The sequence below is a fragment of the Plecotus auritus genome (genome assembly GCF_963455305.1).
Source record: "Plecotus auritus genome assembly, chromosome: 7".
In the NCBI taxonomy this organism is placed as follows: Eukaryota; Metazoa; Chordata; class Mammalia; order Chiroptera; family Vespertilionidae; genus Plecotus; species Plecotus auritus.
This window is the reverse complement of record NC_137774.1, coordinates 140545682-140569529: the sequence shown is the minus strand read 5'-3', so window position 1 is coordinate 140569529 and position 23848 is coordinate 140545682. Positions and strand designations below refer to the sequence as shown.

General features: G+C 39.3%; 1 protein-coding gene across 3 annotated transcripts in view; it reads left to right on the top strand.

Moving 5' to 3' along the window:
- PIK3R1 (phosphoinositide-3-kinase regulatory subunit 1) overlaps positions 1 to 23848 on the top strand; it is an 83856-nt gene that overhangs the window by 41297 nt on the left and 18711 nt on the right. For all 3 annotated transcript variants that reach the window (XM_080677149.1, XM_080677148.1, XM_080677150.1), the window contains 5 exons: positions 16595 to 16687; positions 17114 to 17188; positions 22371 to 22502; positions 23350 to 23551; positions 23741 to 23820. In XM_080677149.1, coding sequence (XP_080533275.1) covers positions 16595 to 16687; positions 17114 to 17188; positions 22371 to 22502; positions 23350 to 23551; positions 23741 to 23820 — 582 coding nt within the window. The remainder of the gene's footprint in view (positions 1 to 16594; positions 16688 to 17113; positions 17189 to 22370; positions 22503 to 23349; positions 23552 to 23740; positions 23821 to 23848) is intronic.

Here is a 23848-nt window from a genome sequence, read left to right as displayed (position 1 = left end):
TCCCATTTATGCCTTTGGCTGGCTGTCTGTAAAAAGACCCCCAAAGGGGAGTAAGGTAGGCATGACAGTCAGTTAGGGTTGGGAAAATGGACATACTACACTGTGAAGTTAAAATGTTCTGCTCATACTTTTTCTTGTGTTCTGCAAAATGGTCTTCTCCTTCCTTTGTTCAGATTGATTAACATTTTCAAATAGTCACTTTATATGGCAAATATCTGTGTGTTTTTTTGTTTGTTTGGTTGGTTGTTTTTTGTTTTTCCTAACACCATACCATTTTTTTTTTATTGTTCATCAATAATTTCTGAATTATTCATATACTATCTTCAAGTACTGGGTGAGGAAAGGACTAATACTTATGGGTGTTAAAATCTCGATGTTACATTATTTCAGGGTTTATGTTCAGTATTGGTAGCAGAAATACATAAGTGTTCAATTCTTTTCCAGCATCAAGTTCAAGTCATAATACTATTCATAGAGCACTTGAAGGGATCTTAAAAATGATAACCCGATCCATATAACTTACATCTAAGGAAACTGAGGTCCATAAAGATTCTACTTAGAGGAGTCGAACCAGTGTTCACTAAAAACTTCCATGTGTCAGGCCCCCAACACAGCGCAGGGTACAAGATTAACGTCCCTGCTCTAGAGACACTACCGCCAAGAGCAAAAGAAGCAGAGGGGTCATTTAAACCCAGGTCAAACAAATTCTAAAGTAATTGTCCTCTCATTTACATTAAGTAAATTACCTAAGGTTTCTTAGTTGAGAATCTCAGATGGATCCTAGTCAATCATACTAGTAAGTTTCATCTTCAAATTGTCCTCTTTGAACAAGAGTTCTTGAACATTTTTGGGAAAATGGACCTCCTTATAGATGGGTATGAACAGACACTCTTTGATCACATCCTCTGTGTCCCGGTCTGATGATTTTGGGACAGATTCCATGAGTGACTTCCCAGAGCTTACATTCTTTTGGTGATCTTGAACCACCTTCTTTATTATTTTTTTAATTTCTTTATTGATTAAGGTATTACATATGTGTCCTTATCCCCCCATTACCTTCCCCACCCCACCCCCACCCACTCATGCCTATTGTCTGTGTCCATTGGTTAGGCTTATATGCATGCATACAAGTCCTTTGGTTGATCTCTCCCTCTTACCCCACCCTCCCCTACCTTCCCTCTGGGGTTTGATGGTCTGTTCGATGCTTCCCTGTCTCTGAATCTGTTTTTGTTCATCAGTTTATGTTGTTCATTATTTCCCATAGATGAGTGAGATCATGTGATATTTATCTCTCTCTGACTTATTTCACTTAGCATAATGCTCTCCAGTTCCATCCATGCTGTTGCAAATGGTAGGAATTCCTTCTTTTTTACCGCAGCAGCGTAGTATTCCATTGTGTACGTGTACCACAGTTTTTTAATCCACTCATCTGCTGATGGGCACTTAGGCTGTTTCCAAATCTTAGCTATGGTAAATTGTGCTGCTATGAACATAGGGGTGCATATATCCTTTCTGATTGGTGTTTCTAGCTTCTTGGGATATACTCCTAGAAGTGGGATCACTGGGTCAAATGGGAGTTACATTTTTAGTTTTTTGAGGAAACCCCATACTGTTCTCCACAGTGGCTGCACCAGTCTGCATTCCCACCAGCAGTGCAGGAGGGTTCCTTCTTCTCTGCATCCTCGCCAGCACTTGTCGTTTGTTGATTTGTTGATGATAGCCATTCTGACAGGTGTGAGATGGTACCACATTGTCGTTTTGATTTGCATCTCTCGGATAATAAGTGACTTTGAGCATGTTTTCATATGTTTCTTGGCCTTCCTTCTGTCTTCTTTCGAAAAGTTTCTATTTAGGTCCATTGCCCATTTTTTGATTGGATTGTTTATCTTCCGTTTGTTAAGTTGTATGATTGAACCACCTTCTTTAAATGTTGATTTACATCTGAAATTAATCTTTTCAAGCTGTTTAGTGCAGGTTCTATGGACACAACTTTACAGACCACACACTTCCTCCTGAGAGTCAGTTTCCTGGGTAGCATCATAAAGTAGCACATGCTACCAGGGTTTGACCTGCATAGCCAAGCCCTAAAACCATAAATTCACACCTTGAAAGCCTTGCTGACTTGATAAATCCCTATGTCAACTGTCTCTTAAGGTGGGCTCCTCAAATCCCTCCTTAGAAAGTCAGGCACAGGCATCCCTCTGCCTTCAGACTCAGAGCTCTGAGGAGGAGCACACTCACTGCCATTCTGTTCTGTTCTTGTTGCCTCCTGAATAGTAATTTTTGATTCAGGACCTTTTAGCGATTTATAATGTCATATAATCTGAGTTGGGAGCTGCTTGCCACTCCCAGTTTCTGACACCCAGAAAATACTTTGCATTTGGATAAAACAATAGCTGCTTGACTTTTTAAAGGATGAGTTTTTCTTCTGGGTCCAAACTGGAAGCAGATATTTGAGCTGTGCAGCTCATTTTTTTCTTAGAAGTGTCGGTTAGGAGCTGGGCTTGAGCTTCATGTTCCATGTACTTGGAAAAAATAAGGCTTTAGGCCTGAGAGCAAACCACATGGGCACCTGCTACAAGGGAGACAGCCTTTGGCAGCACAAGCTGTCACTTAAGTTCCTCCATCCTTGTCCACGGTCCCATGTCATGCTGCCTTTTTAGCAGGAGTTTGAAGCCCAGGATGCACTTAGTATTGTGACCAACACAGTTGAGATTGTGTAAGAATTGATTTATTAAGCTGCTGCTTCTGTATAGAAGGTGTGTCAAGTAGAGACTTTGAATTCGAAGGTACTGGGCTATAAAAATACAGGCCAGTGGACCATCTTATCAGGAGGAAAGACAGCTCCCTGAGGCACCTGCCTCTGCCTCCAATACTAGGTACGCATTTCTGCCTCCTCCTCCTTTAGTATTAACTTCTGTTCATTTATCTTGTAGCCAATATCATACATGTTAATGATCACTAATTTCATAAATGAAATGATTGCAGCTCAAGCTGTCAAGATGTGAACCTCAGCAGACTAGGCTTTCTGACTTAATAGCTAGTGGCAGCCTTGCCCTGAAAATGGGACCTATGTCACCTGCGGTCAGCTTACTGTGTCTAGCAGGAGCTACCAGACACACTTCATACTCATTCCAAGGGTAGCCAGTAGCAGACAGAGAGCCATCAGATGAAACAGCTTTACTGATCACGGCATATCTGAAGAATCAACTTACAGGTCTGCCTAATGTCCCCACCCCGCACTGGGCATTGTGACAGACACCAGGACACCTGCTTCCTGGTGTTCTTAGTGTTTACGGTAATGAACACTGCAGGTGCCCAAGCCCCCTCCCATCCACCCGGACTAAATGCCTCTACAGTAGCGTTAAGTTAACCTTACGCGCTAAGAGTGAAGAACGCAGAACTCTTATTTGACCCTCTCGGGATATAAGGAAGTTGGTTCTTTGTATAACTTTTTAGTTTTATCTCAAAGCTCACACATTCTCCAGAGAACCAGATTCACACTGAGAAAACTGAAGACTGCCTTCTGGAGCCATGCTGCCCAGTGCAGGGTCCACCGCCATGCGTCACAGTCGCACTGAGCCATTGAGTGGCCGGGTCAAGCTGAGATGAGCTAAGAGTGCAGAAGAACAAAAGAAGAACGTAATACATCTCATCAACAGCTTTTATATTGATCATACAGGTGTGGGCAAAAGCAGGTTTACAGTTGTAAGTAGGTGAAACAGTTTATTCTTGTATTATTTATTTGTAATACAACTGTAAACCTACTTTTGCCTATCCTGGCATGCTGAAATAATATTTTGGATATATAGGGTTAAATAAAAGATTTAACCTGTTTATTTTCACTGGTAATGTGGCTACTAGAAAATTTTAAATCACATATAGGGTTCATAATTGGACCCCATCATTACAGATTACTAAAAGCCATTTTTTTCTCTGAATTTCTAGTATAAATTCTGCTTGGTGCTGATTTTTATATTCTGTTGTATTTCTTTTCTTTTTAAAAAAACTAATTCAGTTTCTAACTTTTTAAATTTATTAGGGTGACATTGGTTAATTATATGGGGTTCAAGTGTGTGGTTTTATGATACTGATATTCTTTTCATGTATACCAATGTCTTGTCTTCCAAAGTGATCAATTGGTAGAGAGAGGGCCATGGAAATGGTTGGCCTCATAGTGTGATTTTCAAGGATGAAGAGGGTTGGTTGTCATCATGAATGGGAAGTTCTCTCATATAGTGGGGGTAGATCAGATAGCTCAACATCCGGTAGAATATCATAGCATTTTAAAAATACAGTATGTAGGAAATGGGCCAATCAGGGAGTGGCTGTTCTTGAGCTCCCTACTTTCCGGGTCTGTTAAACTAGAGAACTCTTATCTTTCTAACTTTGTGGGCTGGCTCTTGGCAGTCCATTTTCCAGAATAGTGCACTGGGCTGTACCAAGAAAAGGTGCAGTCTCTACGGAAACCATATGCCCTGAAGGAACTCATGGGATGACACTGAATTAGTACACAAGGATCCCTTGGAAGGAAGATGACTTCATGTCTTCTAAACCAGATAAGCTCTGACTGGTACAGCTGTGTGAGCCCAGACAAATCACTTAACCTCTCTGAATCTCAGTGTTCCCCTCTATAAAGTGGGGATGATGATAGAACCTTCCTCATGATGAGATAACTTCAGACAGACTTGGGCTGTGGTGTCTGCTCTGCCAGACACTAGTCAGGTGACCTTGCCGTAGTCACCTAACCTCTATCTTTCCCATGTACAAAGTGAGACTGATGTCCTTCACATGGCTGTTATCATGACTCAAGAAAATGACCTCAGTGACTAGAGCAGCATCTAGGCCAGTGACTGTTTTCTTGCCTCCTCACCTCCCTCAGCCTGACTTTCATGTTTCATGATCTCCATCCCCCTTCCCCTAATTCATGATGTATAGAAACCGAGTTAAAGTGACAGTCTCTGATTTGTGGTAGTCTTGACTTTAAGAACATGTAGTTACTTAGTTGTCTTCTTAGATCTACATATAGACATTGGAGAAATGTTTTAGTCCTTTTTAATTTGTTCATTCTGACAGACTGAAATTTATATCTCACTTGAAAATACTACTTCAAAAAAGCTTCCCCGCCCTCTGTTAGAAATTATAAGCTAAAGTAGCCCAATGAAATATAATTAAATTGTGTCATTTTTAATTTATTTAATGTCATTACCTCCCCTACCCCCCATATTTGAAGTAATTTTTCACTTGGTACCAACTTCATTCATCCCCCGTGATTTTTGCCAGATTTGCAACAATGCAGTGCCTAAAGAGAAAATAGAGTTGTTTTGAGAGTAACTCATGATTAAATGTAATTTAGTAATTTTATGTTGGTCATGTGATTTCTTTGATTTTATCTTCCAATCATGGAATTGAAGGACTAGAAATTATGTTACAACTTCTTAGCTAAACCTTCCCACTTCCCTGATGTGGAAGTAAAGGCCTAGAGCTATTCAGTTGTTTTCCCCCTGTGATTGACATATCTGGAACTCATGTCCTCACCTATTGTCTAATATTTTTTTTCTATTACTTCACAATAGCTTTTCAACTGTTTTCATATGCTATAGTAACCATACATAGGTAAGGAGTATTTTTTTTTTTTTACATAAAAGTCACAGAAAGGATGCAACGTGTTATAAATTAAATCCCTTTCTAGTTTCTCCAAGAGGTTACTTTAAATGGCCCCCAAAAGTATTTTCTGGCCTAAAATGAATATGTGCCTTGAAATAGATAATGCAAAAAGTGACCAACAGGGGGAAACCTAATATAGCCTTTTAAATTAATTTGCTTAACTTCTAGCCCCTTTTAAAAAATTACCCAAGCTCCCATGGAAGCCAGCAAAAAACATCTGTTGTTTTATTTATAGCCACAATTTCTAAGAAGCATATTCTATAGCAGATGAAAAAGAAGTTGACAGCTCATAATTCATAAAGTTACTGAGGCCTAATCTGATAGAACAAAATGTACAAAATTCCCTCCCTCCCATAGCTCAGGCCTTATCACTTCCCTTTCAACTGAAGAGCGAGTGGTGCAATGGAGAAGTGGGGCATAGGTGGTTAAGAAAGAGGCGACTCTGAGATGAGAATGCAGAAAGGAACACCCTGCAGTGATCAGTGATTGCTGCCACCTCTGGGCCGCCTCTCAACCCCCAGCCTGCGTCACCAGGTACTTTTAATTAACAACATTACAGGTATTTTCATTATAGCAAATCAGCATTTTCCTTACCATTCCCATTTCTCACTGGGAAGTTTTAGTCATGTGCTATCTACAAATAGTTACCAATATATTTTCTAGCAAGAAACTCGTGTTGGTTAAAATTACTGATAGAGTAGTTTCTTATCTGGATCCAATTACTTTTTTTACTTCACTCCTTTCTTTTCATCACTTAGCTCTCGTTTATTTGACATAGCTACATTTTTTTTCTGCTGACGTTTAAGCAATTATAAAAATACCCAGTTCTCATTGATCACCTATCTATATATTTTTTTGCTTATTTCTGAGACTCTTGGGGTACACAGGCAGTCTTCTTTCTGTAATCAGCATATGTTTTATATGTTGCTTCTGTTCTATCTGTAGGGTCTCCTGTATATCAGTATTGTTGTGTTGTTTTTTAAAAAAGGGTAGATAGGTCTAGCACAGATAAGTGTCTAGCATTGTATGCTTTCTTATCCTAAGCTTGAGAATTTAATGATATGATCCAACTGCTGCCCAGATTGGCACATCTAAAATCATTATACTTAAAAAGAAAATCGTAAACAGAACAAGCCATGAATTTTTTTTAGTTGAGAAGATCACAGTACATGAGATATATGAGAATTTATTAGCCCACCAGAACTAATCACATTCGTCTGAGGTAATGAAAGTATATTGCTCATTTAAAAAAACACACACCGAAACAACTCTTGATTCCTCACACCATTGTTTAGGGTTGTGTTTACTAGTACTTTTACCTCAAAATTGTACCCTTTATTATACATGGATAGCTTAGTTTTGTATCAGTGATTTAAAAAGAGCTGTTATTTAAAAAAACCCTGACTAAATACTGTATCTTATTTTCTTATGTAATTTTTATGTATTAGCTGGTAGGGAATTTTCTAGTCAATATTTTCTGGCCTCTTGTCTTTTTTGCCTTTTTTTTTTTTCCTTCCCAATCCCACAGATCATCTTTTTTCTCTTCTCTCCCTCTTTCATCATGAGCACTTTAACTCCCTTCATATACTTATTAAGCATATCTTAGTAAGATTTCATTTTGGAATCCTTTGGAATATAAGTTACAAAATATATGTGCTTGTAGGTTATTTGCTGTGCTCCTTCTCTACCCAACGATTATCCAGAATAGTCCATTTGTACCTTGCCGAAAGTGATACGTTAGCCAGCCATATTCAGCTGAATAAAACCCATTACGTCCTTGGGGAAGAATGTGCTTAGTTTAGCCTTATGAGAAAATATTTAATAAATGCTGTCCTGAAAATATTTAGCCTAACTGAGTGGGCTGGCAAGGGTTCAATCCTGATAAAACCGAGGTGCTGGCGAGAAAATGGCCCACCAGTCCAAGCCAAGTTGAACAAACATACCTCTGGTCACTAAAGGTTGTACTTGTGTGTGTCTCCTGTTGCCAAGTGCCTTTCCATCCACATCCTGCAAAGATTTTTCAAGCTCTCCCTGGCTTTGTAACCACCAGAATGTTGTCATGCGGTGTGTCTGCGCAATGAGGGAACTGAGATTTGGAGTGGCTATGGCTGGCTTTGAAGTTGACCAATTCTTCTAAATCCTACTTCTACCACTTACTGCTGGCATGACTCTGGGCAATGTGCTTAACTTTTCCTAGTCTCAGTTTCCTCATCTGCACAATGGAGGTGGTCACGGGACCTCCGGCGTATAAAGATGAAATGAGACAAAGCACACACAGCACTGAACACAGTTGTCAGTACCAGGTGTTCAGTGCACGAGAACCACCAGGAGTAGTGCTAGTACGAGCAGCAGTTGTGGTAATGGTTCGATCAGCCTTTCTAGCATTTCTGATCACTCTCCTCCTCCCCTCCCCCAACCCCATCACAACTTAAATGGCTGAGTCCTCGAATGTGGCAGGAGGTGGAAAAAATTCTGGTGTGGGCATCAGGAGAACGGGGTGCTAGTCCTCGGCCTGAACTTACTGTGGGAACTTGGCAAGTTGTGGCCATGTGACCCCTTTCCACAAGGGATACACAGATGCATAGAGCAGTAGCGCCTCTGTCGCTAGTCTCTCTTTTGGTATCTAATTAGGTATCATATTAGATCTAATTAGAGTTTTTGGCTAGCTAGACCCTCTGCGTCAGTCAGCATCATCTGCCCAACACAGGTTCAGAAGTTGGGCTACTGGGATCTGGGGCATTTAGGCCATAAGTGTGAAGTATGACGGTTGTTAGGATCCTGTCTCCCACTGTGATCTAGATTTTCTCTCTGTGACTGATGGACTCATCCTAAATCCTTGCTACTGAAAGTGTGGTCCACGGACCAGCAGCCTGGGCATCACCTGGGAGCTTGTTGGAAATGCAGAACCCTAAACCCCACCCTAACCTACTGAAGCAGGTTTTTACTATGCATATTGAGTTTAGGAAGCACTCACTGCCTTGGGAATGTTTGCTAAATACCTACAGAATTGGTATTTGACTTTTTCCCCCTTAGACTAAAGGTTTCCTTCCTCTCTATGGGTGTAGTATATTGATGTATTAGGCAGTCTGGCCTGCTTTGATGAAATCCCATAGACTGGGTAGCTTCAACAACAGAAGTTTGTTGCTCACAGTTCAGGTGACTGGAAGTCCGGTTGCCTGTATGGTTGGGTTCTAGGGAGGGCTCTTCCCTAGCTTGCAAGCAGTTGTCTTTTCTCTGTGTTCTCACATAGCAAAGAGAAAAAGAGGAAAGTCTCTGGCATCTTTTCTTATAAGGGCACTAATCCCATAATGATGGCTCCACCCTCATGAGCTCAGCTAAACTTCATTACTTCCCAAAGGTTCCATCTCGAAATACTGTCATATTGGGAGTTGAGGCTTCAACATATGGATTTGGTGGGGGAGGGGGGTACAATTCAGTCCATAGTAATTGATTTCTGTAACTTACTTTGAAATGTATAAAAAAAGTAAGAGATTGTTGTATAGGTATGTGATAAAACAGTAAGATATTACGTTTGGAGTCTAGGATGAGGATATATGGGGGATTCACTACAGTTCTCTGTGCTTTTTGGTATTATATTTTAATACATCAGAGAGAAAACTCTGTTCTCTCTGTAGTTATTAGAATGGATTCTAGTGGTTCTTTTCTCTGATTTCTATCCAGACTTTCTTCAAACTGCCTGTTCCGCCTAGCTGGACAGATTTTCCACTTTGGCAGTCCCCCCTTCCTTTTGCTCTCTCTCCTTGGTCAGCCAGCGTCTTGCTTCCGTGCAGTTAGTGAGGTTCCTACCTAGATCAGAACACTTCTTTCTGGTCTTCAGTTTCACCAGTAACATCTTTCTATCCAGTTCCTCTCCTCCCTCTCATGATCGGAGGATCTTAAATTCTTACCAGATTGAGCTTCTCAAGTTACACTGGAAGACCTTGCTTAATTATTTGTAAGCATTTCTAGCATTGCATTTCATACCTTCGACTGTGAAATCTATTACCAGATATAAATGGGAGAGAAGTGGGTGCTCCCACAGGTTCACCCTGAACCACGAGGGAGACGGCAAGGCTCACCTGGAGCCCCCAACTCCCTCTTGTTGTTAAAGGCGATCCCATTGCTTTCTCTTTATAGTGTTAATTACTTGCATTTCAGAATGTTTTATAGTGAGGGAGAATTATACAAATTGTACCAACTTGCTTATTTTGTGGGAGTAAAATTGTGAGTACTATGGCTGCTCGTGGGATCAAGCATCAGATACCTGGTTACCCTTTAAATTAGGGAGACAGCAGGCAGTTTTGGGAAACTGATGATAGATGTCTTTTCTGAATGGAGCTTGTAGACTCTAGTGGAGAGAAAGAGGTCCAAGCTGAACTTAGGGCCACTACTTATGAGCTTTGCTACCTTGACCAAATGACTTAATTTCTCTAGGTCTTAGTCTCCTAAGCTTGAAATTGGGGATAATAAGGATGTCTTTGAACTGCTATAGATAATAAATGAAATCATGTCTGTAGAATTCTACTGGGGTGTGGCTCCTAATTGATGTTCAGTAATAGTCACTTATTTATTCTACAAATGGTCCAGTACCCATTGTTTGTGTCACCTGATTTTTCCTTCTTTCTTTCCCTCGGGGGCCTCTTAGTCATACTTCCTCTGGAATCTTTCTAAGCCAACAGACCAACTTTCCTTATAAATCTTTAACCTAAATCCCACAGACTCAGCTATAAATTATTTTCCTGATGAAGAGAGAGGTGAGTCCCTTTCTTTCCCATTTACCTCCTGCTCAGCATTTTAATTTGCTATGCACTGTAAATGGTAATCTTTAAATCAGACTCCAATTTAGGTGATAAGAATCAAAATTAATTAGGGTAGCCTGTCAAAGAGTAAGTAAGCTTGCGTTTCAGTTACCTTAACTCTGAGGCTTTAGCTGAGGCCATCAGAAGCAAAGCTGTAATGTCTGTTTATGTTTAATAAGATCTTTGCCTGCTATTTGTTTCCTATACTGGTTTGCTGTCTAGAAATAAAGCTAAATGGGTAGAGGAGTTCAGATTCCCTGCATTTGTTTTTGAGCTGTGGAGGAGAGATCAGTGGGAGAAGATGAAACAAAGATATTGAAGACTAATTAGTGTAGGGTATCTGAAAAGATTTGCAAACTTTGTTTAAATCTGTTGGCAATTCTTTTAATTCCTTTCAGTTAGTTATCTCTGGACATGATGTAGCTATGGTTGAAGATTTATTTTCACATCTACTCTTTTTACTTCTATTTTTAGTTGCCCATATTCCTTCCTCTCCCAAAAAAGCTCCTTCCACCAAGTTCAGTATCATTCCAACATCATTTTTTTTTAATATTTGGAAAACTGAAGAATAATAACTCAAATAGATTTAGTATAATGGTCCTTATAGGGAAAAAGTGAAATACAGTAAAAATAATGTGATATTTTAAATATGACTTCTGTAAAAATATTGAATATGTTTATACATAAAAATGCAGGTGTCTACCTTCTCATATGCTTTCTGTTTGCCACCTATAAAAATTATCGAGAATTCTTTCTGTCTTTATAATAATATTTTCTGGTTTTAAAATGTGCCATTGTAATTGGGTATTTTAAAAATCTATTAACAATAATAATGAAAAAGATTACATGAATAATTCTAAATTAATCATAGCTACCCATTAGTTTGTGCTTTCTGCATACTGGGCACTATGCCCACCATGTTGATTTATAGTATTCATTGAGTCACTATTATACTAATAATTATTCCCATTTTACAGATTAAGAAACTGGGGTTCAAATTAATTAGCATGCCCAAGATCACACTCAATAAGTGACAAAACCAGGACTAAAACCAAGGTCTCTTTGGCTTTAAGCCTGTGCTTTTAATAATTTATCTACTGCTGATGAAACAGGTATGCTCCACATTAAGGAACCCATAAATGTTTTTTGCTTCGCTTAATTTTTTTAGCTGCATTGTCTTAGCTAGCATTTGTTATGGCTTTGCCCATAGAGCTTAAGAAGTTTAAACATTCAGGGTATTAACCATTATAGGCATAAAGTATGAGTGTGCTTATAAGGTTTATTTAAGAAAAGTATTGGGATTTGTTGGATTCTTGCCCACCAGAATTATTATTATTTCTTATTTGAAATAATAAGATTGTTTCAGACAAAAATTAAAGTTTTGATTCAGCAACAGAGATTAGACAAACATCTTGACTTAATATTGATCCACACTTTGCATATACACACTCTCTTCCACGTATTTGTATCAGATTTTAAAAGGTAAGGGGCAGTTTTTCATGTACTTCCAAGCTGCTTTCATCAATAATGAAATACTTGGCTTGGGCAGTCTCTGGAGCCCCAGAATTTCAGCTTAAACTTTCCATTCGTCCCTGCCAGGCACTAAGTCTAAAATATCTTTTTTTATGGAGACCGCCTCCAAAAGGTGTGGCTGTGTGCTGGTTTCATCTTGCACTTTGTAGCGGTGTTGGCACCATGCAGTGCGAGGAATGCCACTGTCTCCCACACACACCGGTGCCCAAGGACTGTTCAGGCCTGTCCATGTTAGTGGTTTGGGACGGGCCTGAGTTTGGAGAGGAGGCTCTCTTCTGTCTACTGATTGGTTGTCACCAGGGCAAAGGGGGAAAAATAGAACTAGTGGAAAATGCAGAACCTGATGTGTCATCAAAAATTCTTTCTGTAGTTTGGAGCACCTAGTTCAGTGTTGAAGACCGATTCCTCTTTTCTTAGGAAACAATACATCTTGGCTTCGCCTCTTTTAGACCCTACTGCTGTTCGTTTTTTGACTTCTTTCTCCTTACGTAATATTGATTTCTTCTGATGAAAAAAACGATTCAGCTAAGAATCTGCGTTCATCAGATTCTTAAGAGTGGACTTGCCTCCCCAGACTTATACACTGGCTACCACAGGATTCACAGATAAAAAGCATTCCTCATTCAGGTATAAAAATCTGTCTGGAAGATGAAATCTAATGAGAATTTATGTGCAAACTTTATGAGGAGCATGCTAATTTCTGTTTTGTTTGATAGCCACCATAGATGATCTATGTATTTTTTTAGGTCCATTACATTTTGGTTTATTGAACTGTATGATGTGGGGCTTATCAAGGACTTTTGAAAAAACAACTTACCAAATTTGGTAATTCCTAGCAATTGCCATTTCCTGTTGGATTTCTTTTAAATGAGATCTCATGGAAAAGTAGATATCAACCTTGGGTATTTAAATATAATTAAAGGAATCGTTGATTTTAGGATTGTTGAAATAATGAATATTTTTGCTTTAGAATGCTTTTTAGACTTTTGATGTTAGTGGATCCTGTTGCCTAAAGTAAAAGATGTGAACTTCAAATGTTTCTGGGTAGGACTTCCACATTCCCTGTTTAAATATTTTAAAGGGGAAATGTATTGAATCACAGATATTGTACTAGAGAATAGGAAATCCTTGCATTGTTACTTTTAAAAATCGTCTCTTTGTAAGTTTACCTTTTGAAACTCCCATTGTAAAACCTTGATCAGCTGTGATGATTCATACATTTAGGTAATAAAGCTTTTTTCAATATTAAAAATTCAGTAGGAAATTCAGTATATTTCCTGTACTTCCTATCACACACATACATCTAATTTCTTTCTTTCTGCAGTATTCTGGTGTGTGCTCTGAGAAAAGTTCCATATACCTGATAGTTATCACAATGCATTTTAGAAACTTCATATAACACTTGTGTGAGTGAAACAAATGATATAACTCAGGATACTGAAACTAAACTACCTTTTTTTTTTTTTTTTTTTTTTGCCAAGGAAACATTGAAAGAACTGGGGAAAAAGGGATTTGCTTTTTTTCCCCTTCAAGCTGAAGTGAAGAAATAGAAAGATAGCCAACTCAGTAATATAAATGCTGTTGGGTATATATTTCAATTCACAATTAGGTGAAATCTTTAACATTTAATTTAACTTTCATATTTGCCTGCAGAAATGATTGTTTTGATAAGATTCTGAAGGAGATAAACCTTTATTAAGTAATTCCATTTTCAGTTGCCAACTTTAAAGATTTGCTTTTTAATTTTAAAAGCATAATGCTTAAATGCTTGTGTAATTTATGAGAGAAGAGAAAGTAGAATTGGGCATGTTAATTGGATGAGTGTTGGATGGATATGTGGGTTCATGGATTTACGATTTAATTGTTAGCTTTCTGCATCTTGGCATGTGCTAATAAGTAAGACCTGTAAGTTTGAGAGGGCTAAGAAGAGAACGACAGTGAATCCTAATTAATAACATTTCTGCACATCATTTCTCTACCTTTATGTTTTCCTTCTGTTACATATGCTGATGATATTTCATTTTGTTCAGTAGAGAAGGCATTTATGAGGGAGGATATTTTTATGAGTTTATAGTCTTTGAAAGGCAAGGGGAAATAGCTTATATAGTTAATCCAAGGAAATTAAATGGTGTGCTCTTTCATTTTATAGTATTTCTTTTTTTTTTTTTTCTAAATATATTTTATTGATTTTTTACAGAGAGGAAGGGAGAGAGAGAGTTAGAAACATCGATGAGAGAGAAACATCGATCAGCTGCCTCCTGCACACCCCCTACTGGGGATGTGCCTGCAACCAAGGTACATGCCCTTGACCGGAATCAAACCTGGGACCCTTCAGTCCGCAGGCCCACACTCTATCCATTGAGCCAAACCAGCTAGGGCTATAGTATTTATTTTTACAAAGTTTTAAGTTAAAGAAGTCTATATGAGACTTTCAAGGCATTTGTATTTTAAGTGCTTTTCAGGTATGCTCACATTTTAACATTTAGAGACTTGGGGTGGCATTGCTGGATTTTTTCAGGGAGTCACCCACATGACCTTGCTTATCATAACAGCACATCCTAAGACTTACTACTAATCCAAAACAGATCACTAACTCCATCCTGGATATTCCAATTCCAGAGCCCTGTGGTGGTACTCTGATTTCCTAGCAAATTCTCAAGTGGCCCATAGGCCCAGACAGGTAAAGGAAACGCAGGAGAGGTAAAGTTCCCACTCAACTGTCTGCATAGTGACTGTCTGGAAAGTCGGTGGCATATCTGTCCTGCCTTCAGGAAGTCAAAAAGGGGTTCCAGGGATGTTACAGTAGCACACAGTCACCCAGTGAACAACTTTGCATGCCCAGAGTTCAGATGTGGATCAGCCCTATGTCCAGGCGCCCTGTCCTCAGGGATGACTTTAGGATGACTTTATAATGGGAGTCTCTAGAGCACAAAGCCAACTCTGGAATCTTTCATCTGCTAGGACTGTGCTTTCTGATACTGGGGTCACTAACCACATACAGCTATTTTAATTTAAATCAATACAAATTAAAAATTCAGTTTCTCAGCCCCAGCAGCTGCATTTCAAGTGCTCAGTTAGCTACGTGTGGCTAGTCACTGCTTTATTGACTAGCACAGCTATTAGAGCATTTTCATCATCACAGAAAGTTCCACTAGACCAGAGGTCGCCAACCGGTGGTCCGTGAGGTCTGAAAGGTGGGCGACCGCTGCACTAGATAGTGCTGCTGAGGATTTTCTCCCATAATTTAGCTCTTTTGTCCTAGGACCTAGGTGGCTGCAATGGCTAATAGAGATGGGTGGCAAAATCAGATGTTGTCTATCACAGGACAAGCTGCAATCTAAAAGGATCTTAGACCATAGGGTATCAGGTTTGCAAAATGATATAAGGCCATTAATTCTCTGAGGTCAAAATTTGTTAACACAATTTTATTTATTTTTGTATCGTAAATCTGTTGTTGTCTTATACAGACTCATAGTATTAGAAAGAGAACCGCTTATTAGAAATTTGCTTAACATGATATGTGGCTTATAATAATTACACACCTAAGATTTCATTGAAACAAAATTATAAATATTTAGCCTATCTTATATAAACTATTCCTAGATTGAAGTACACAGTAATGAACCTTAAGTGTCTAAAAAGTTATTAATCGATGGCCAATAAGCAGGTTGCACATGTAGATATTTTCATAAAGATTATTATTTTACCTATATTTTGCAGTTTGAGAAATTTGAGGTAGATATATTTAGCTCCCTCTTCTGGTTTATTATGATAAAAATTTTTATTTAAAATGTTTCATATGATTGTGGAGTGAGAATAGTTATCAATGTAATGTTGAAGGACATTTGTGTCATCCAGTTCGATTTTTTCTTTTGAATCATTATAATCAGTAAAACATGTAAATAGAGCATGGAAAAATGGGTTCATGAAAGTATCACATTTCTTAAGATATTAATTGACCAAAACAGTGTAAGCAAATAGGCTCCAATGCAAGTACAGAGAGACTTAACCTGAGTGCCAAGTGGCCAGTGATTGTGTCTATTGGCTTCCAAATCTGATATTGGCCCAACCCTGACATTTGTGGGGCTTTGGACAAGAGTACAAAAGGAAACGCATGTACCCCTGTGTCTGAATATTTTAAAGTTATAAATTACATTAACAAACGGATAAAATCTGTTCTGTCCTCCTGCCTGTACAGTTATTTATTCATAATGACCAGGAGGCCACATTTCAGGGGCCTTGCACATCCAAACTCCATTCCATCTGAGCCCAAGGTTAGGGAGGCCTACCCTGGGGAGGATGGACCTGGGGAAGAGGCCAGGAGAAGCCTCCAGGGCAAGGAATTTGGGTATTCCAAGTGAGTATTCTGAGTGTGTCCTTGGAGAAAAGGCCGTGTGTCTTGGCCCCCAAACTCATAACAATGTGGGAAGAGGCACAACTGGAGGAGGCCCAGCACAGGGCTCTCTCTCGCTCAGGACGGAGTTTACTACTGTCAAATAGAAGTAAATTATTTTGCAATTAAATTTTCTTCATTGTTGCTTGATGTATTCATTGCCCCAAATTAAATATAATCATAGGATTTTGTTTATTTGCAGCTTTGACCCTTCCGGATCTTGCAGAACAGTTTGCCCCTCCTGACATCGCTCCACCTCTTCTTATCAAGCTAGTAGAAGCCATTGAAAAGAAAGGTAATCTGACGGGTAGAGGGAATCAGCTGACTCGTTATATCCTTGTTTCATGGGTGTTACAACTTATGTTTGACTCCTGGGCATTCAGCAAATCCTGTGCTAGATACCCAAGCCATGTGTTGCTGTGTACTGGGGACATAATCTTGGTCCGATTTCTTGCTCCATATTAACATGTAGTTACGCTATGGAAACTATTAAGTTCTCCATAATTTAAAAAATATAATTAACTTGCTCCTTAGTGGACAGAAAATTTTGCCAAAGTTATTGACATGCCAGATAGGATTAATAGTAGGTGTTGACTTCCAAGAATATTTGGTAAACATCTAGAATAGATATTGGATGGAAACTGGAATGTCTTTCTGGCAGCAGGCTCACTGGTTCTCCAGTGAGCTGTGTTTCCCATGCTCACTCTGTTTTGTGTCCTAGGTCTGGAATGTTCAACTCTATACAGAATACAGAGCTCCAGCAACCCAGCAGAATTACGACAGCTTCTTGATTGTGGTGAGTGTTATGGAGCTCAGATACAGATGGCAAAGACAGTGCTTACCTTTCTGTTTCAGGTAAAGCACAAAACACTTGAACTTAACCATGCTACCTTCTAAGTTTGAAGGGAGCCCAGAAATCAAGCATAGTTCCCTCTGCCCTATTTTGGTAACAGTGCAGACCTTTGATGTTTGTCTCCTGTGTTGGGGTGTGTGTGCACGCCTGCCGGTAGACATGTTGGCCATCATCACAACCACGGCCTCTAGAGTTGCAGAGGAGAGAAACAGCCTCTTGGGGTTTCTCTGGCTCTGCATATCTACCATCTTTCTCTGACCCTGAAGTTGGCTACATCTAACTCATCTGGATCAGTTTAAAAAACACTTATCTGTCTGTGTCATTTAACAAATGTCTCTTCTGACCTTTTCCTTTTCCCTTTCCTTTTCTCTTTCCTATTCCCTTTCCTTTCTTTCTGTCTTGCTTTCTTCCTTCCTTCCTTGTTTGCTTGCTTTTTCATGCTATATTTACATTAAGTAACATCATGATACTGTTATAGTCCACGGTGTACTAGTAAACCAACTCTGAAAGAGGAAAAAAGCCCTGGTTGGTTGCATTTGCCCATTTCTGTGGTGTAAATATTCTAACCATGCTCAATTTCCAACTCTCATGTTATCACTGCACTCCAACTTGGGCAGAATTGAGCACAGTTACAGTGGCCCTTGTGAGTGGGTACAACCCAGCTCCTGCACACCAATTAATGACATCAATTAATTCAACCAAGTAATGGTTCTGTTATTTGTCCCTTCCTTCTTTTGCCAGACAGAATAAAACTGTACAAATATGAATAAATTTACTTGCCATCACTTTTATATCAACTTCTATATCAACTCTCAGATCCTTCATTTCTTTCCAGCACTTTTCTTTTTTAGAAAAATAATCTTCCTCTTCACATTATTTTAATTGATGGATATTTGAACAAAAAAGAGTGAACCCATTTTAGAAGAAGCTTTTTCAGACATGTGCAAAGAATGCCCACATGATAGTTAGCAAATGAAAATTTGAAGTGTGAGGCAGCTTCAAATTTTTTAGAAAAGATGTTTCAGGGGATAAAGGAGATTAGATCTTTATCAGTAAATAGTTTCACTTGAAATGCACCACCTGAATGTTTGAAGCTTAAAAAATGTTTTTTCTTAACTTTTTTTTCCCCTTTGGACATGGAAATCAGTCTTACTGTGCAGCACATGTCCTCTGTACTGCTGTGTCTCCCGTCTTGCCCACAGAGTAGGTCATTAGAAGTTGAAAAGCATAAAACTCTAGGTGAGAGACCTGTTTTTCTTTATATTTAACAGCTTTACTAGGGTGTTAAGGAAACTGAATTTTTTTTTCCTGAGCCAGTTGAAATAGTGATACATGTTTTGGTCAGAAAATCGGTCAAGTTGAACATGTTAAAAGTCACAGGAAATGTTTAGACATCAGAGACCAATGCAATGGGAGTTATTTGATAAATAGTGGTTACGTTTTTAAATGTGACCAAACACAAATGATGCAGTTTAGTTTTTTAAAAAAAATCCTCACACCACTTGTGAGGTGGAATAAATAACCAAAATGCACGTCAACAATATATTTTGACAGATTTCCTTCCCCTTTTGAGATCAAAACACACACATAGAACACTGGTTTCATTTGGCATTTGGATTCTGTACTATAAAAGTGAATTTTGTGGCAAAAAAAAAAAAAAGTAAGCAATATCTAAGTTTAGGAGTTAGGGCTGTTTCCAGCTTGAGGATTTTCAATTTATAAAAATATTGTAGTATTCTGGAACAAGCTCAGCGATAAGTCACTTACACTAAACAGAAACATATCTTTTAATCAACAGTGTGAATTGCCAGTGTCTGAAAAGGACAGACTGGAAGACTACAGCTCACTTTTATTATCAACTACTAAGTTCTCTTATTTCACCCACATTTTAACCTTGCGATTTAAGCATCAGTTATTGCTGATTGAAAGCTCTAACTTGCACCCAAATTGTTCTGACTCCAAAAGTTCTTATACTTATGTTCCCACTATATTGCCCTAAAATGAATTATTTTGTTCTTGTCTTATGTGAATTTTTTCCTATTTTGGTTTTCCTTAACCTGAATCAGGTTTTTTCTTTAAAAGTTCTCATCAAAACAATTTTTGTTAGTTAGGCTTACTGTGATCATCATTTCACAATATATACAAATAGAAATCATTTTGTTGTGCACCTAAAACTAATATAATATCTCAGTTTTTAAAAAGTTAGGCCTTTTAAACCTCAGTACTATAATTGACATTTTAGGATAAACAGTTCTTTGATATCCTATGCAAGATAGAATGGTTAGCAGCCTCTACCCACTAGATGCCCTCCTCCTCCAGTTGTGACAAAAAAAATGTCTCCAAACATTGCCAGATCTCTGGTGGGGGTGCAGTGGGGCAGCAAAACTGGGAGCCACAAACAAAGAGGTCAGTTGAAGAGGGGGTGCCATTCCACTTGGAGGAGGGCTGAAGCGGTGGAGAGTTTACTGGTTATCTGTCTTGAGTAGAACTCGGTGAAAAGTGAGGTGGGAGAGAATGTGAACTCCCCCAACCCAGATCTAAAGATTGTACAGCTAGGTAGCTTCGAAAGTCATGGATGGCTCTTGGAAGTGCTTCAATGCAAAAAAGAAAACATAGGACAGAGGTCAGAAACTCCAAGAAACTTTAGAAGTTACATTAAAAAAATAAATAGAACATACTATGTCATGAATTTTAGTGGAATTTGACATAAGGTGGGCTGATGCAAGGGTTTGCCAAAGACTTAAAATAAGGCGATTTCATTCAAAGATGGTTAAAGCTCTTTGGGATACACCTCCGGTATTAGAGTAATGTTCATTTACCAAAGCCCTACTCCCTTTTTATATAGTTTAGTCCACAAACATTGAACAGGCACATTCTATGTGCTGGTCTGGGCACTGAGAGAGGCTAGAGGAGCAGGTAAGAGCCATAGTCCGTGCCCTTGAGGTACTCTCAGTCCAGCAGGGAGACAGCCATTAGCATCCTGTCTGGGACATGTCATGATAGAGATGTGGCTCATCAGCACTGCTCTGGCAGAGAAGACAGCAGGAACCCTGCCTGATGGAGGGACATGTGGAATATTTAGTGTCTTGATGTTTATACCACATCACCCAATGGTTTATCACATTTTTTAGATGAACAAATTAAGTAATAATTTTCTGGCAAAGAGACTTAGTAAATGAAGCATATGGGGCGGAGTGTGAGGGGGTAGGCAGCAGCTTGCCCAATAGTCAGTGGCTATGGAATGTTCCCATAGTGATTCACACACAATTTTGCTTGACAGTCCACTAGTAAGTAGTTGCATTACTTTCGAGGTAGGTGGATCCTTTATCCAAAGACATAGGATCGCCTTTCCCACGCTTGGGACATATCTAATGTGATGTCTCTCGTTAGTTCTTTGTAGGACATTTAAGTGATTTAACCCTTTGACACTCTACCTTTTAAGTTTAATAATTCTTTTAGTCAAACCTGCCAACATTTTCCATGAAATGAACTTTTTGAGCTTTATGGTGTTTATTATCTTTTGTAAAATCTGCCTACTTAGTTGGGCAAGTTTGGATTATGATAAGGATGTGTCCAGGGAACTGTTGTAGCTTCAGGCTCAACCTGGAGTGATTTATATCATCACACTTGGTTCACGGAATCCAGAATACCACCCTCTACTCATGCTCAAACATCTTCTTGCTCATCCTCTTCAGGCTCCAGCCTCATCCAGTCAGTCACACATTACGTTAGTTCTGGATAATGTCTCACACATTTCTAGCTGTATTAGAATTCAAATGACCAAAAGTGTTATTTTCACTTCCAACCAGCTCTGCTTTCCAACTTATTTTTAACACCACAATTAATAGATCAGTTTAAAGATGTAGCATTTTGTGCATCAGCTCACCTTTTCTCCATTGAGTCTCCAGATAATTTTCTTCAAGTTACCCTTCATGTCACAAGTGCATCTTTCACCAGCAGCCAAACGCCCCTTGTTTCTGGATGGCCATTCCTGCCCCAGAACCCCTTCTTTCTCCTGAGCACCATGCCATTTTCTCTCTCAAGCACTCAGTGTGGCTTTGATTCGTATCACCACATTCTTGAATTGCCTGACCTCTTTTCCAGCTGAAGGATTTGCTGGACAGATACGCTCATCTTACTAGTCTTCTGAGATAGTTCAGAGCCCACTGGTTAGATTAGTAATCCCCTGATCATAGTACCCTGTCAGAATTAGGGGGACATGTGTTAAAGATGCTCAGGTTATTTTTATGGGTATTCTTGAGATTGCTAAAATTCTGTATCTTACTGCGTCAATCAGTCACTCTGTTGGGTTAAACTTGTATTAATTCTGAGATGCAGTATTTAGCAACTCAAATTTTAGGAAGTCTAAGAATTTGCATTTTACATTTTCCTGTTGAGGTTTTAGGAAGCATTTACTGTATGATTAGACATCCCTAGGTGAAACCCCTCTCAATCGGCAAAACCACCCTCTGGAAATGTTTTGGGGACTACATTAGTTTGTTAGAGCTGCCATAAGCAAAATTCTACAGACCGGATTACTTAAAAAAATAGACACCTGTTTTTTCACAGTTCTTGAGGCTGGAAGTCCCAAATGAAGGCAGGTTTGGTTTCTTCCGAGACCCCTCTCTGGTTTACAGATGGCCACCTTCTCTCTGTGTCCTCACGTGGCGCTTCCTCTATGCGTGCACCCCTGGTGTCTTTTTGTGTGTCTAAAGTTCCTCTTCCTATAAGGACACCAGTTAGATTGGATTAGGGCCTACCCTAATGGCCTCATTTTAACTTAAAACCTGTTTAAAGGCCTTATCTCCAAATATAGACACATTCTGAGATATGGGAGTTAGGGCTTCAGCATATGAATGAAGAGACACAACAATTTTTTATTGCCCCAAAGTCTGGGAGTGTGCTCCTGGCATCATGGCCAAGGGCCATCATGCTAAGTGCTCACTGTGTTGGAGATAGACTGACACAAAGGAAAATTGTTTAAAATGCCAGGGGCAACCCCTGTGAGAAACTCATTTTAGTCCTTATTGCTTCCTTTCATATGTCTCATTTAAGTCAGACATTCAGAAAATTGGCCCAACCATTGTATAAAATGTCTGAATTTTTTTTAATGTTTTCATCATAGATGCCGCCTCCGTGGACTTGGAAACGGTTGATGTTCAAGTTTTAGCAGATGCTTTCAAACGCTATCTCTCGGACCTACCAAATCCTGTCATTCCAGTAGCTGTTTACAATGAAATGATTTCTTTAGCCCAAGGTTTGTTTTCTCTTGGAGAACCTCATTGAACATGTATTGAGATGTGGATATGCTTGTATAGTCTGCATATGAAGAGATGATTTTTTTTAGAAAATATTAGTAGGAATCTTTCCTCCTCTCCCCCGGCTCCCCCCCACCCCCGCACTCTTGACCCCACATCACCACCCTACCGGCACTCGAATTAGTACAACTCCCTCCATTAACATCCAATAGAAGACCCAGTTCCTTGTTTGCTTAGGAAAACTGTCCACATGTTGAAGTGGCTAATTGTTCACCTTTATCAGTATTAACAGAGTTCACTGCATCAGTGAAGGCCACCGTGTTCCAGGTACCATCATTGGGTCCAGGGAACCGGGACTGAGCCCCAGTGGCTGGGGATGTTCTTACTATTGTCTTCAAGTGGCCATTAAAAAAGTGTCGAGGGAAGAGGACTCAGTTTTGGAAGCTAATGCTCAGTTAAAGTGCTTTGGGGACAGGAAATTGTGGTTTGTAACCTTCAAAGTTAAAACCTGTGATACTTATCTGATGCTCCTGCAAATTAGCCAATCACGCAGCTGCTCAGTAGAGGGCAGATTTCTGCCAGCACACCCTGAACCTTTTGTGGGTTTTTTTTTTTACACCAAAAACTTCTTACATTTCCATTTGACTTGAGATTTCTACTTTCTCACAATGTCTTTTCTAATGAGAAGGACAAATGGACTGTCTGCTGCTTCTGATGACTTTGTTTTAAATGGCTCCTTCTTCCATAGCCAGAAGGACAGGAATTTTTTAGGTGTTTATTCACTGGTACCTAGAAATACCTTTTATTCTTTTCTCATTTCCTTTTGTTGTTGTTTTTAACTTGTAGAAGTACAAAGCTCCGAAGACTATATCCAGCTGTTGAAGAAGCTCATTAGGTCACCTAACATACCTCATCAGTATTGGCTTACGCTTCAGTATTTGCTCAAACATTTCTTCAAGCTCTCCCAAAGCTCCAGCAAGAACCTCTTGACTGCAGGAGTGCTCTCAGAACTTTTCAGCCCTCTGCTTTTCAGATTCCCAGCAGCCAGGTGAGTGAAAGAAGAGAAACATGTGTTTTGGGATGATGGGGATAGTCCTAGGTTGATCCGCCTTCACACTTACTCTAAAGATATTAGTTCCCAGATCCATGTGCACATTTACATTGGAATGTGTATAAATGAAGATGAGTCTGTTGGGTAGGGAGAAGATTTCTAATGGAACTCTCTTTTTTTCTGTAGCTCTGAGAATGCTGAACCCCTCCGAAAAGTTATAGAAATTTTAATTTCAACGGAATGGAGCGAGCGACAGCCAGCACCAGGTAGTGCCCTTTGAACTTTCCAGATTCA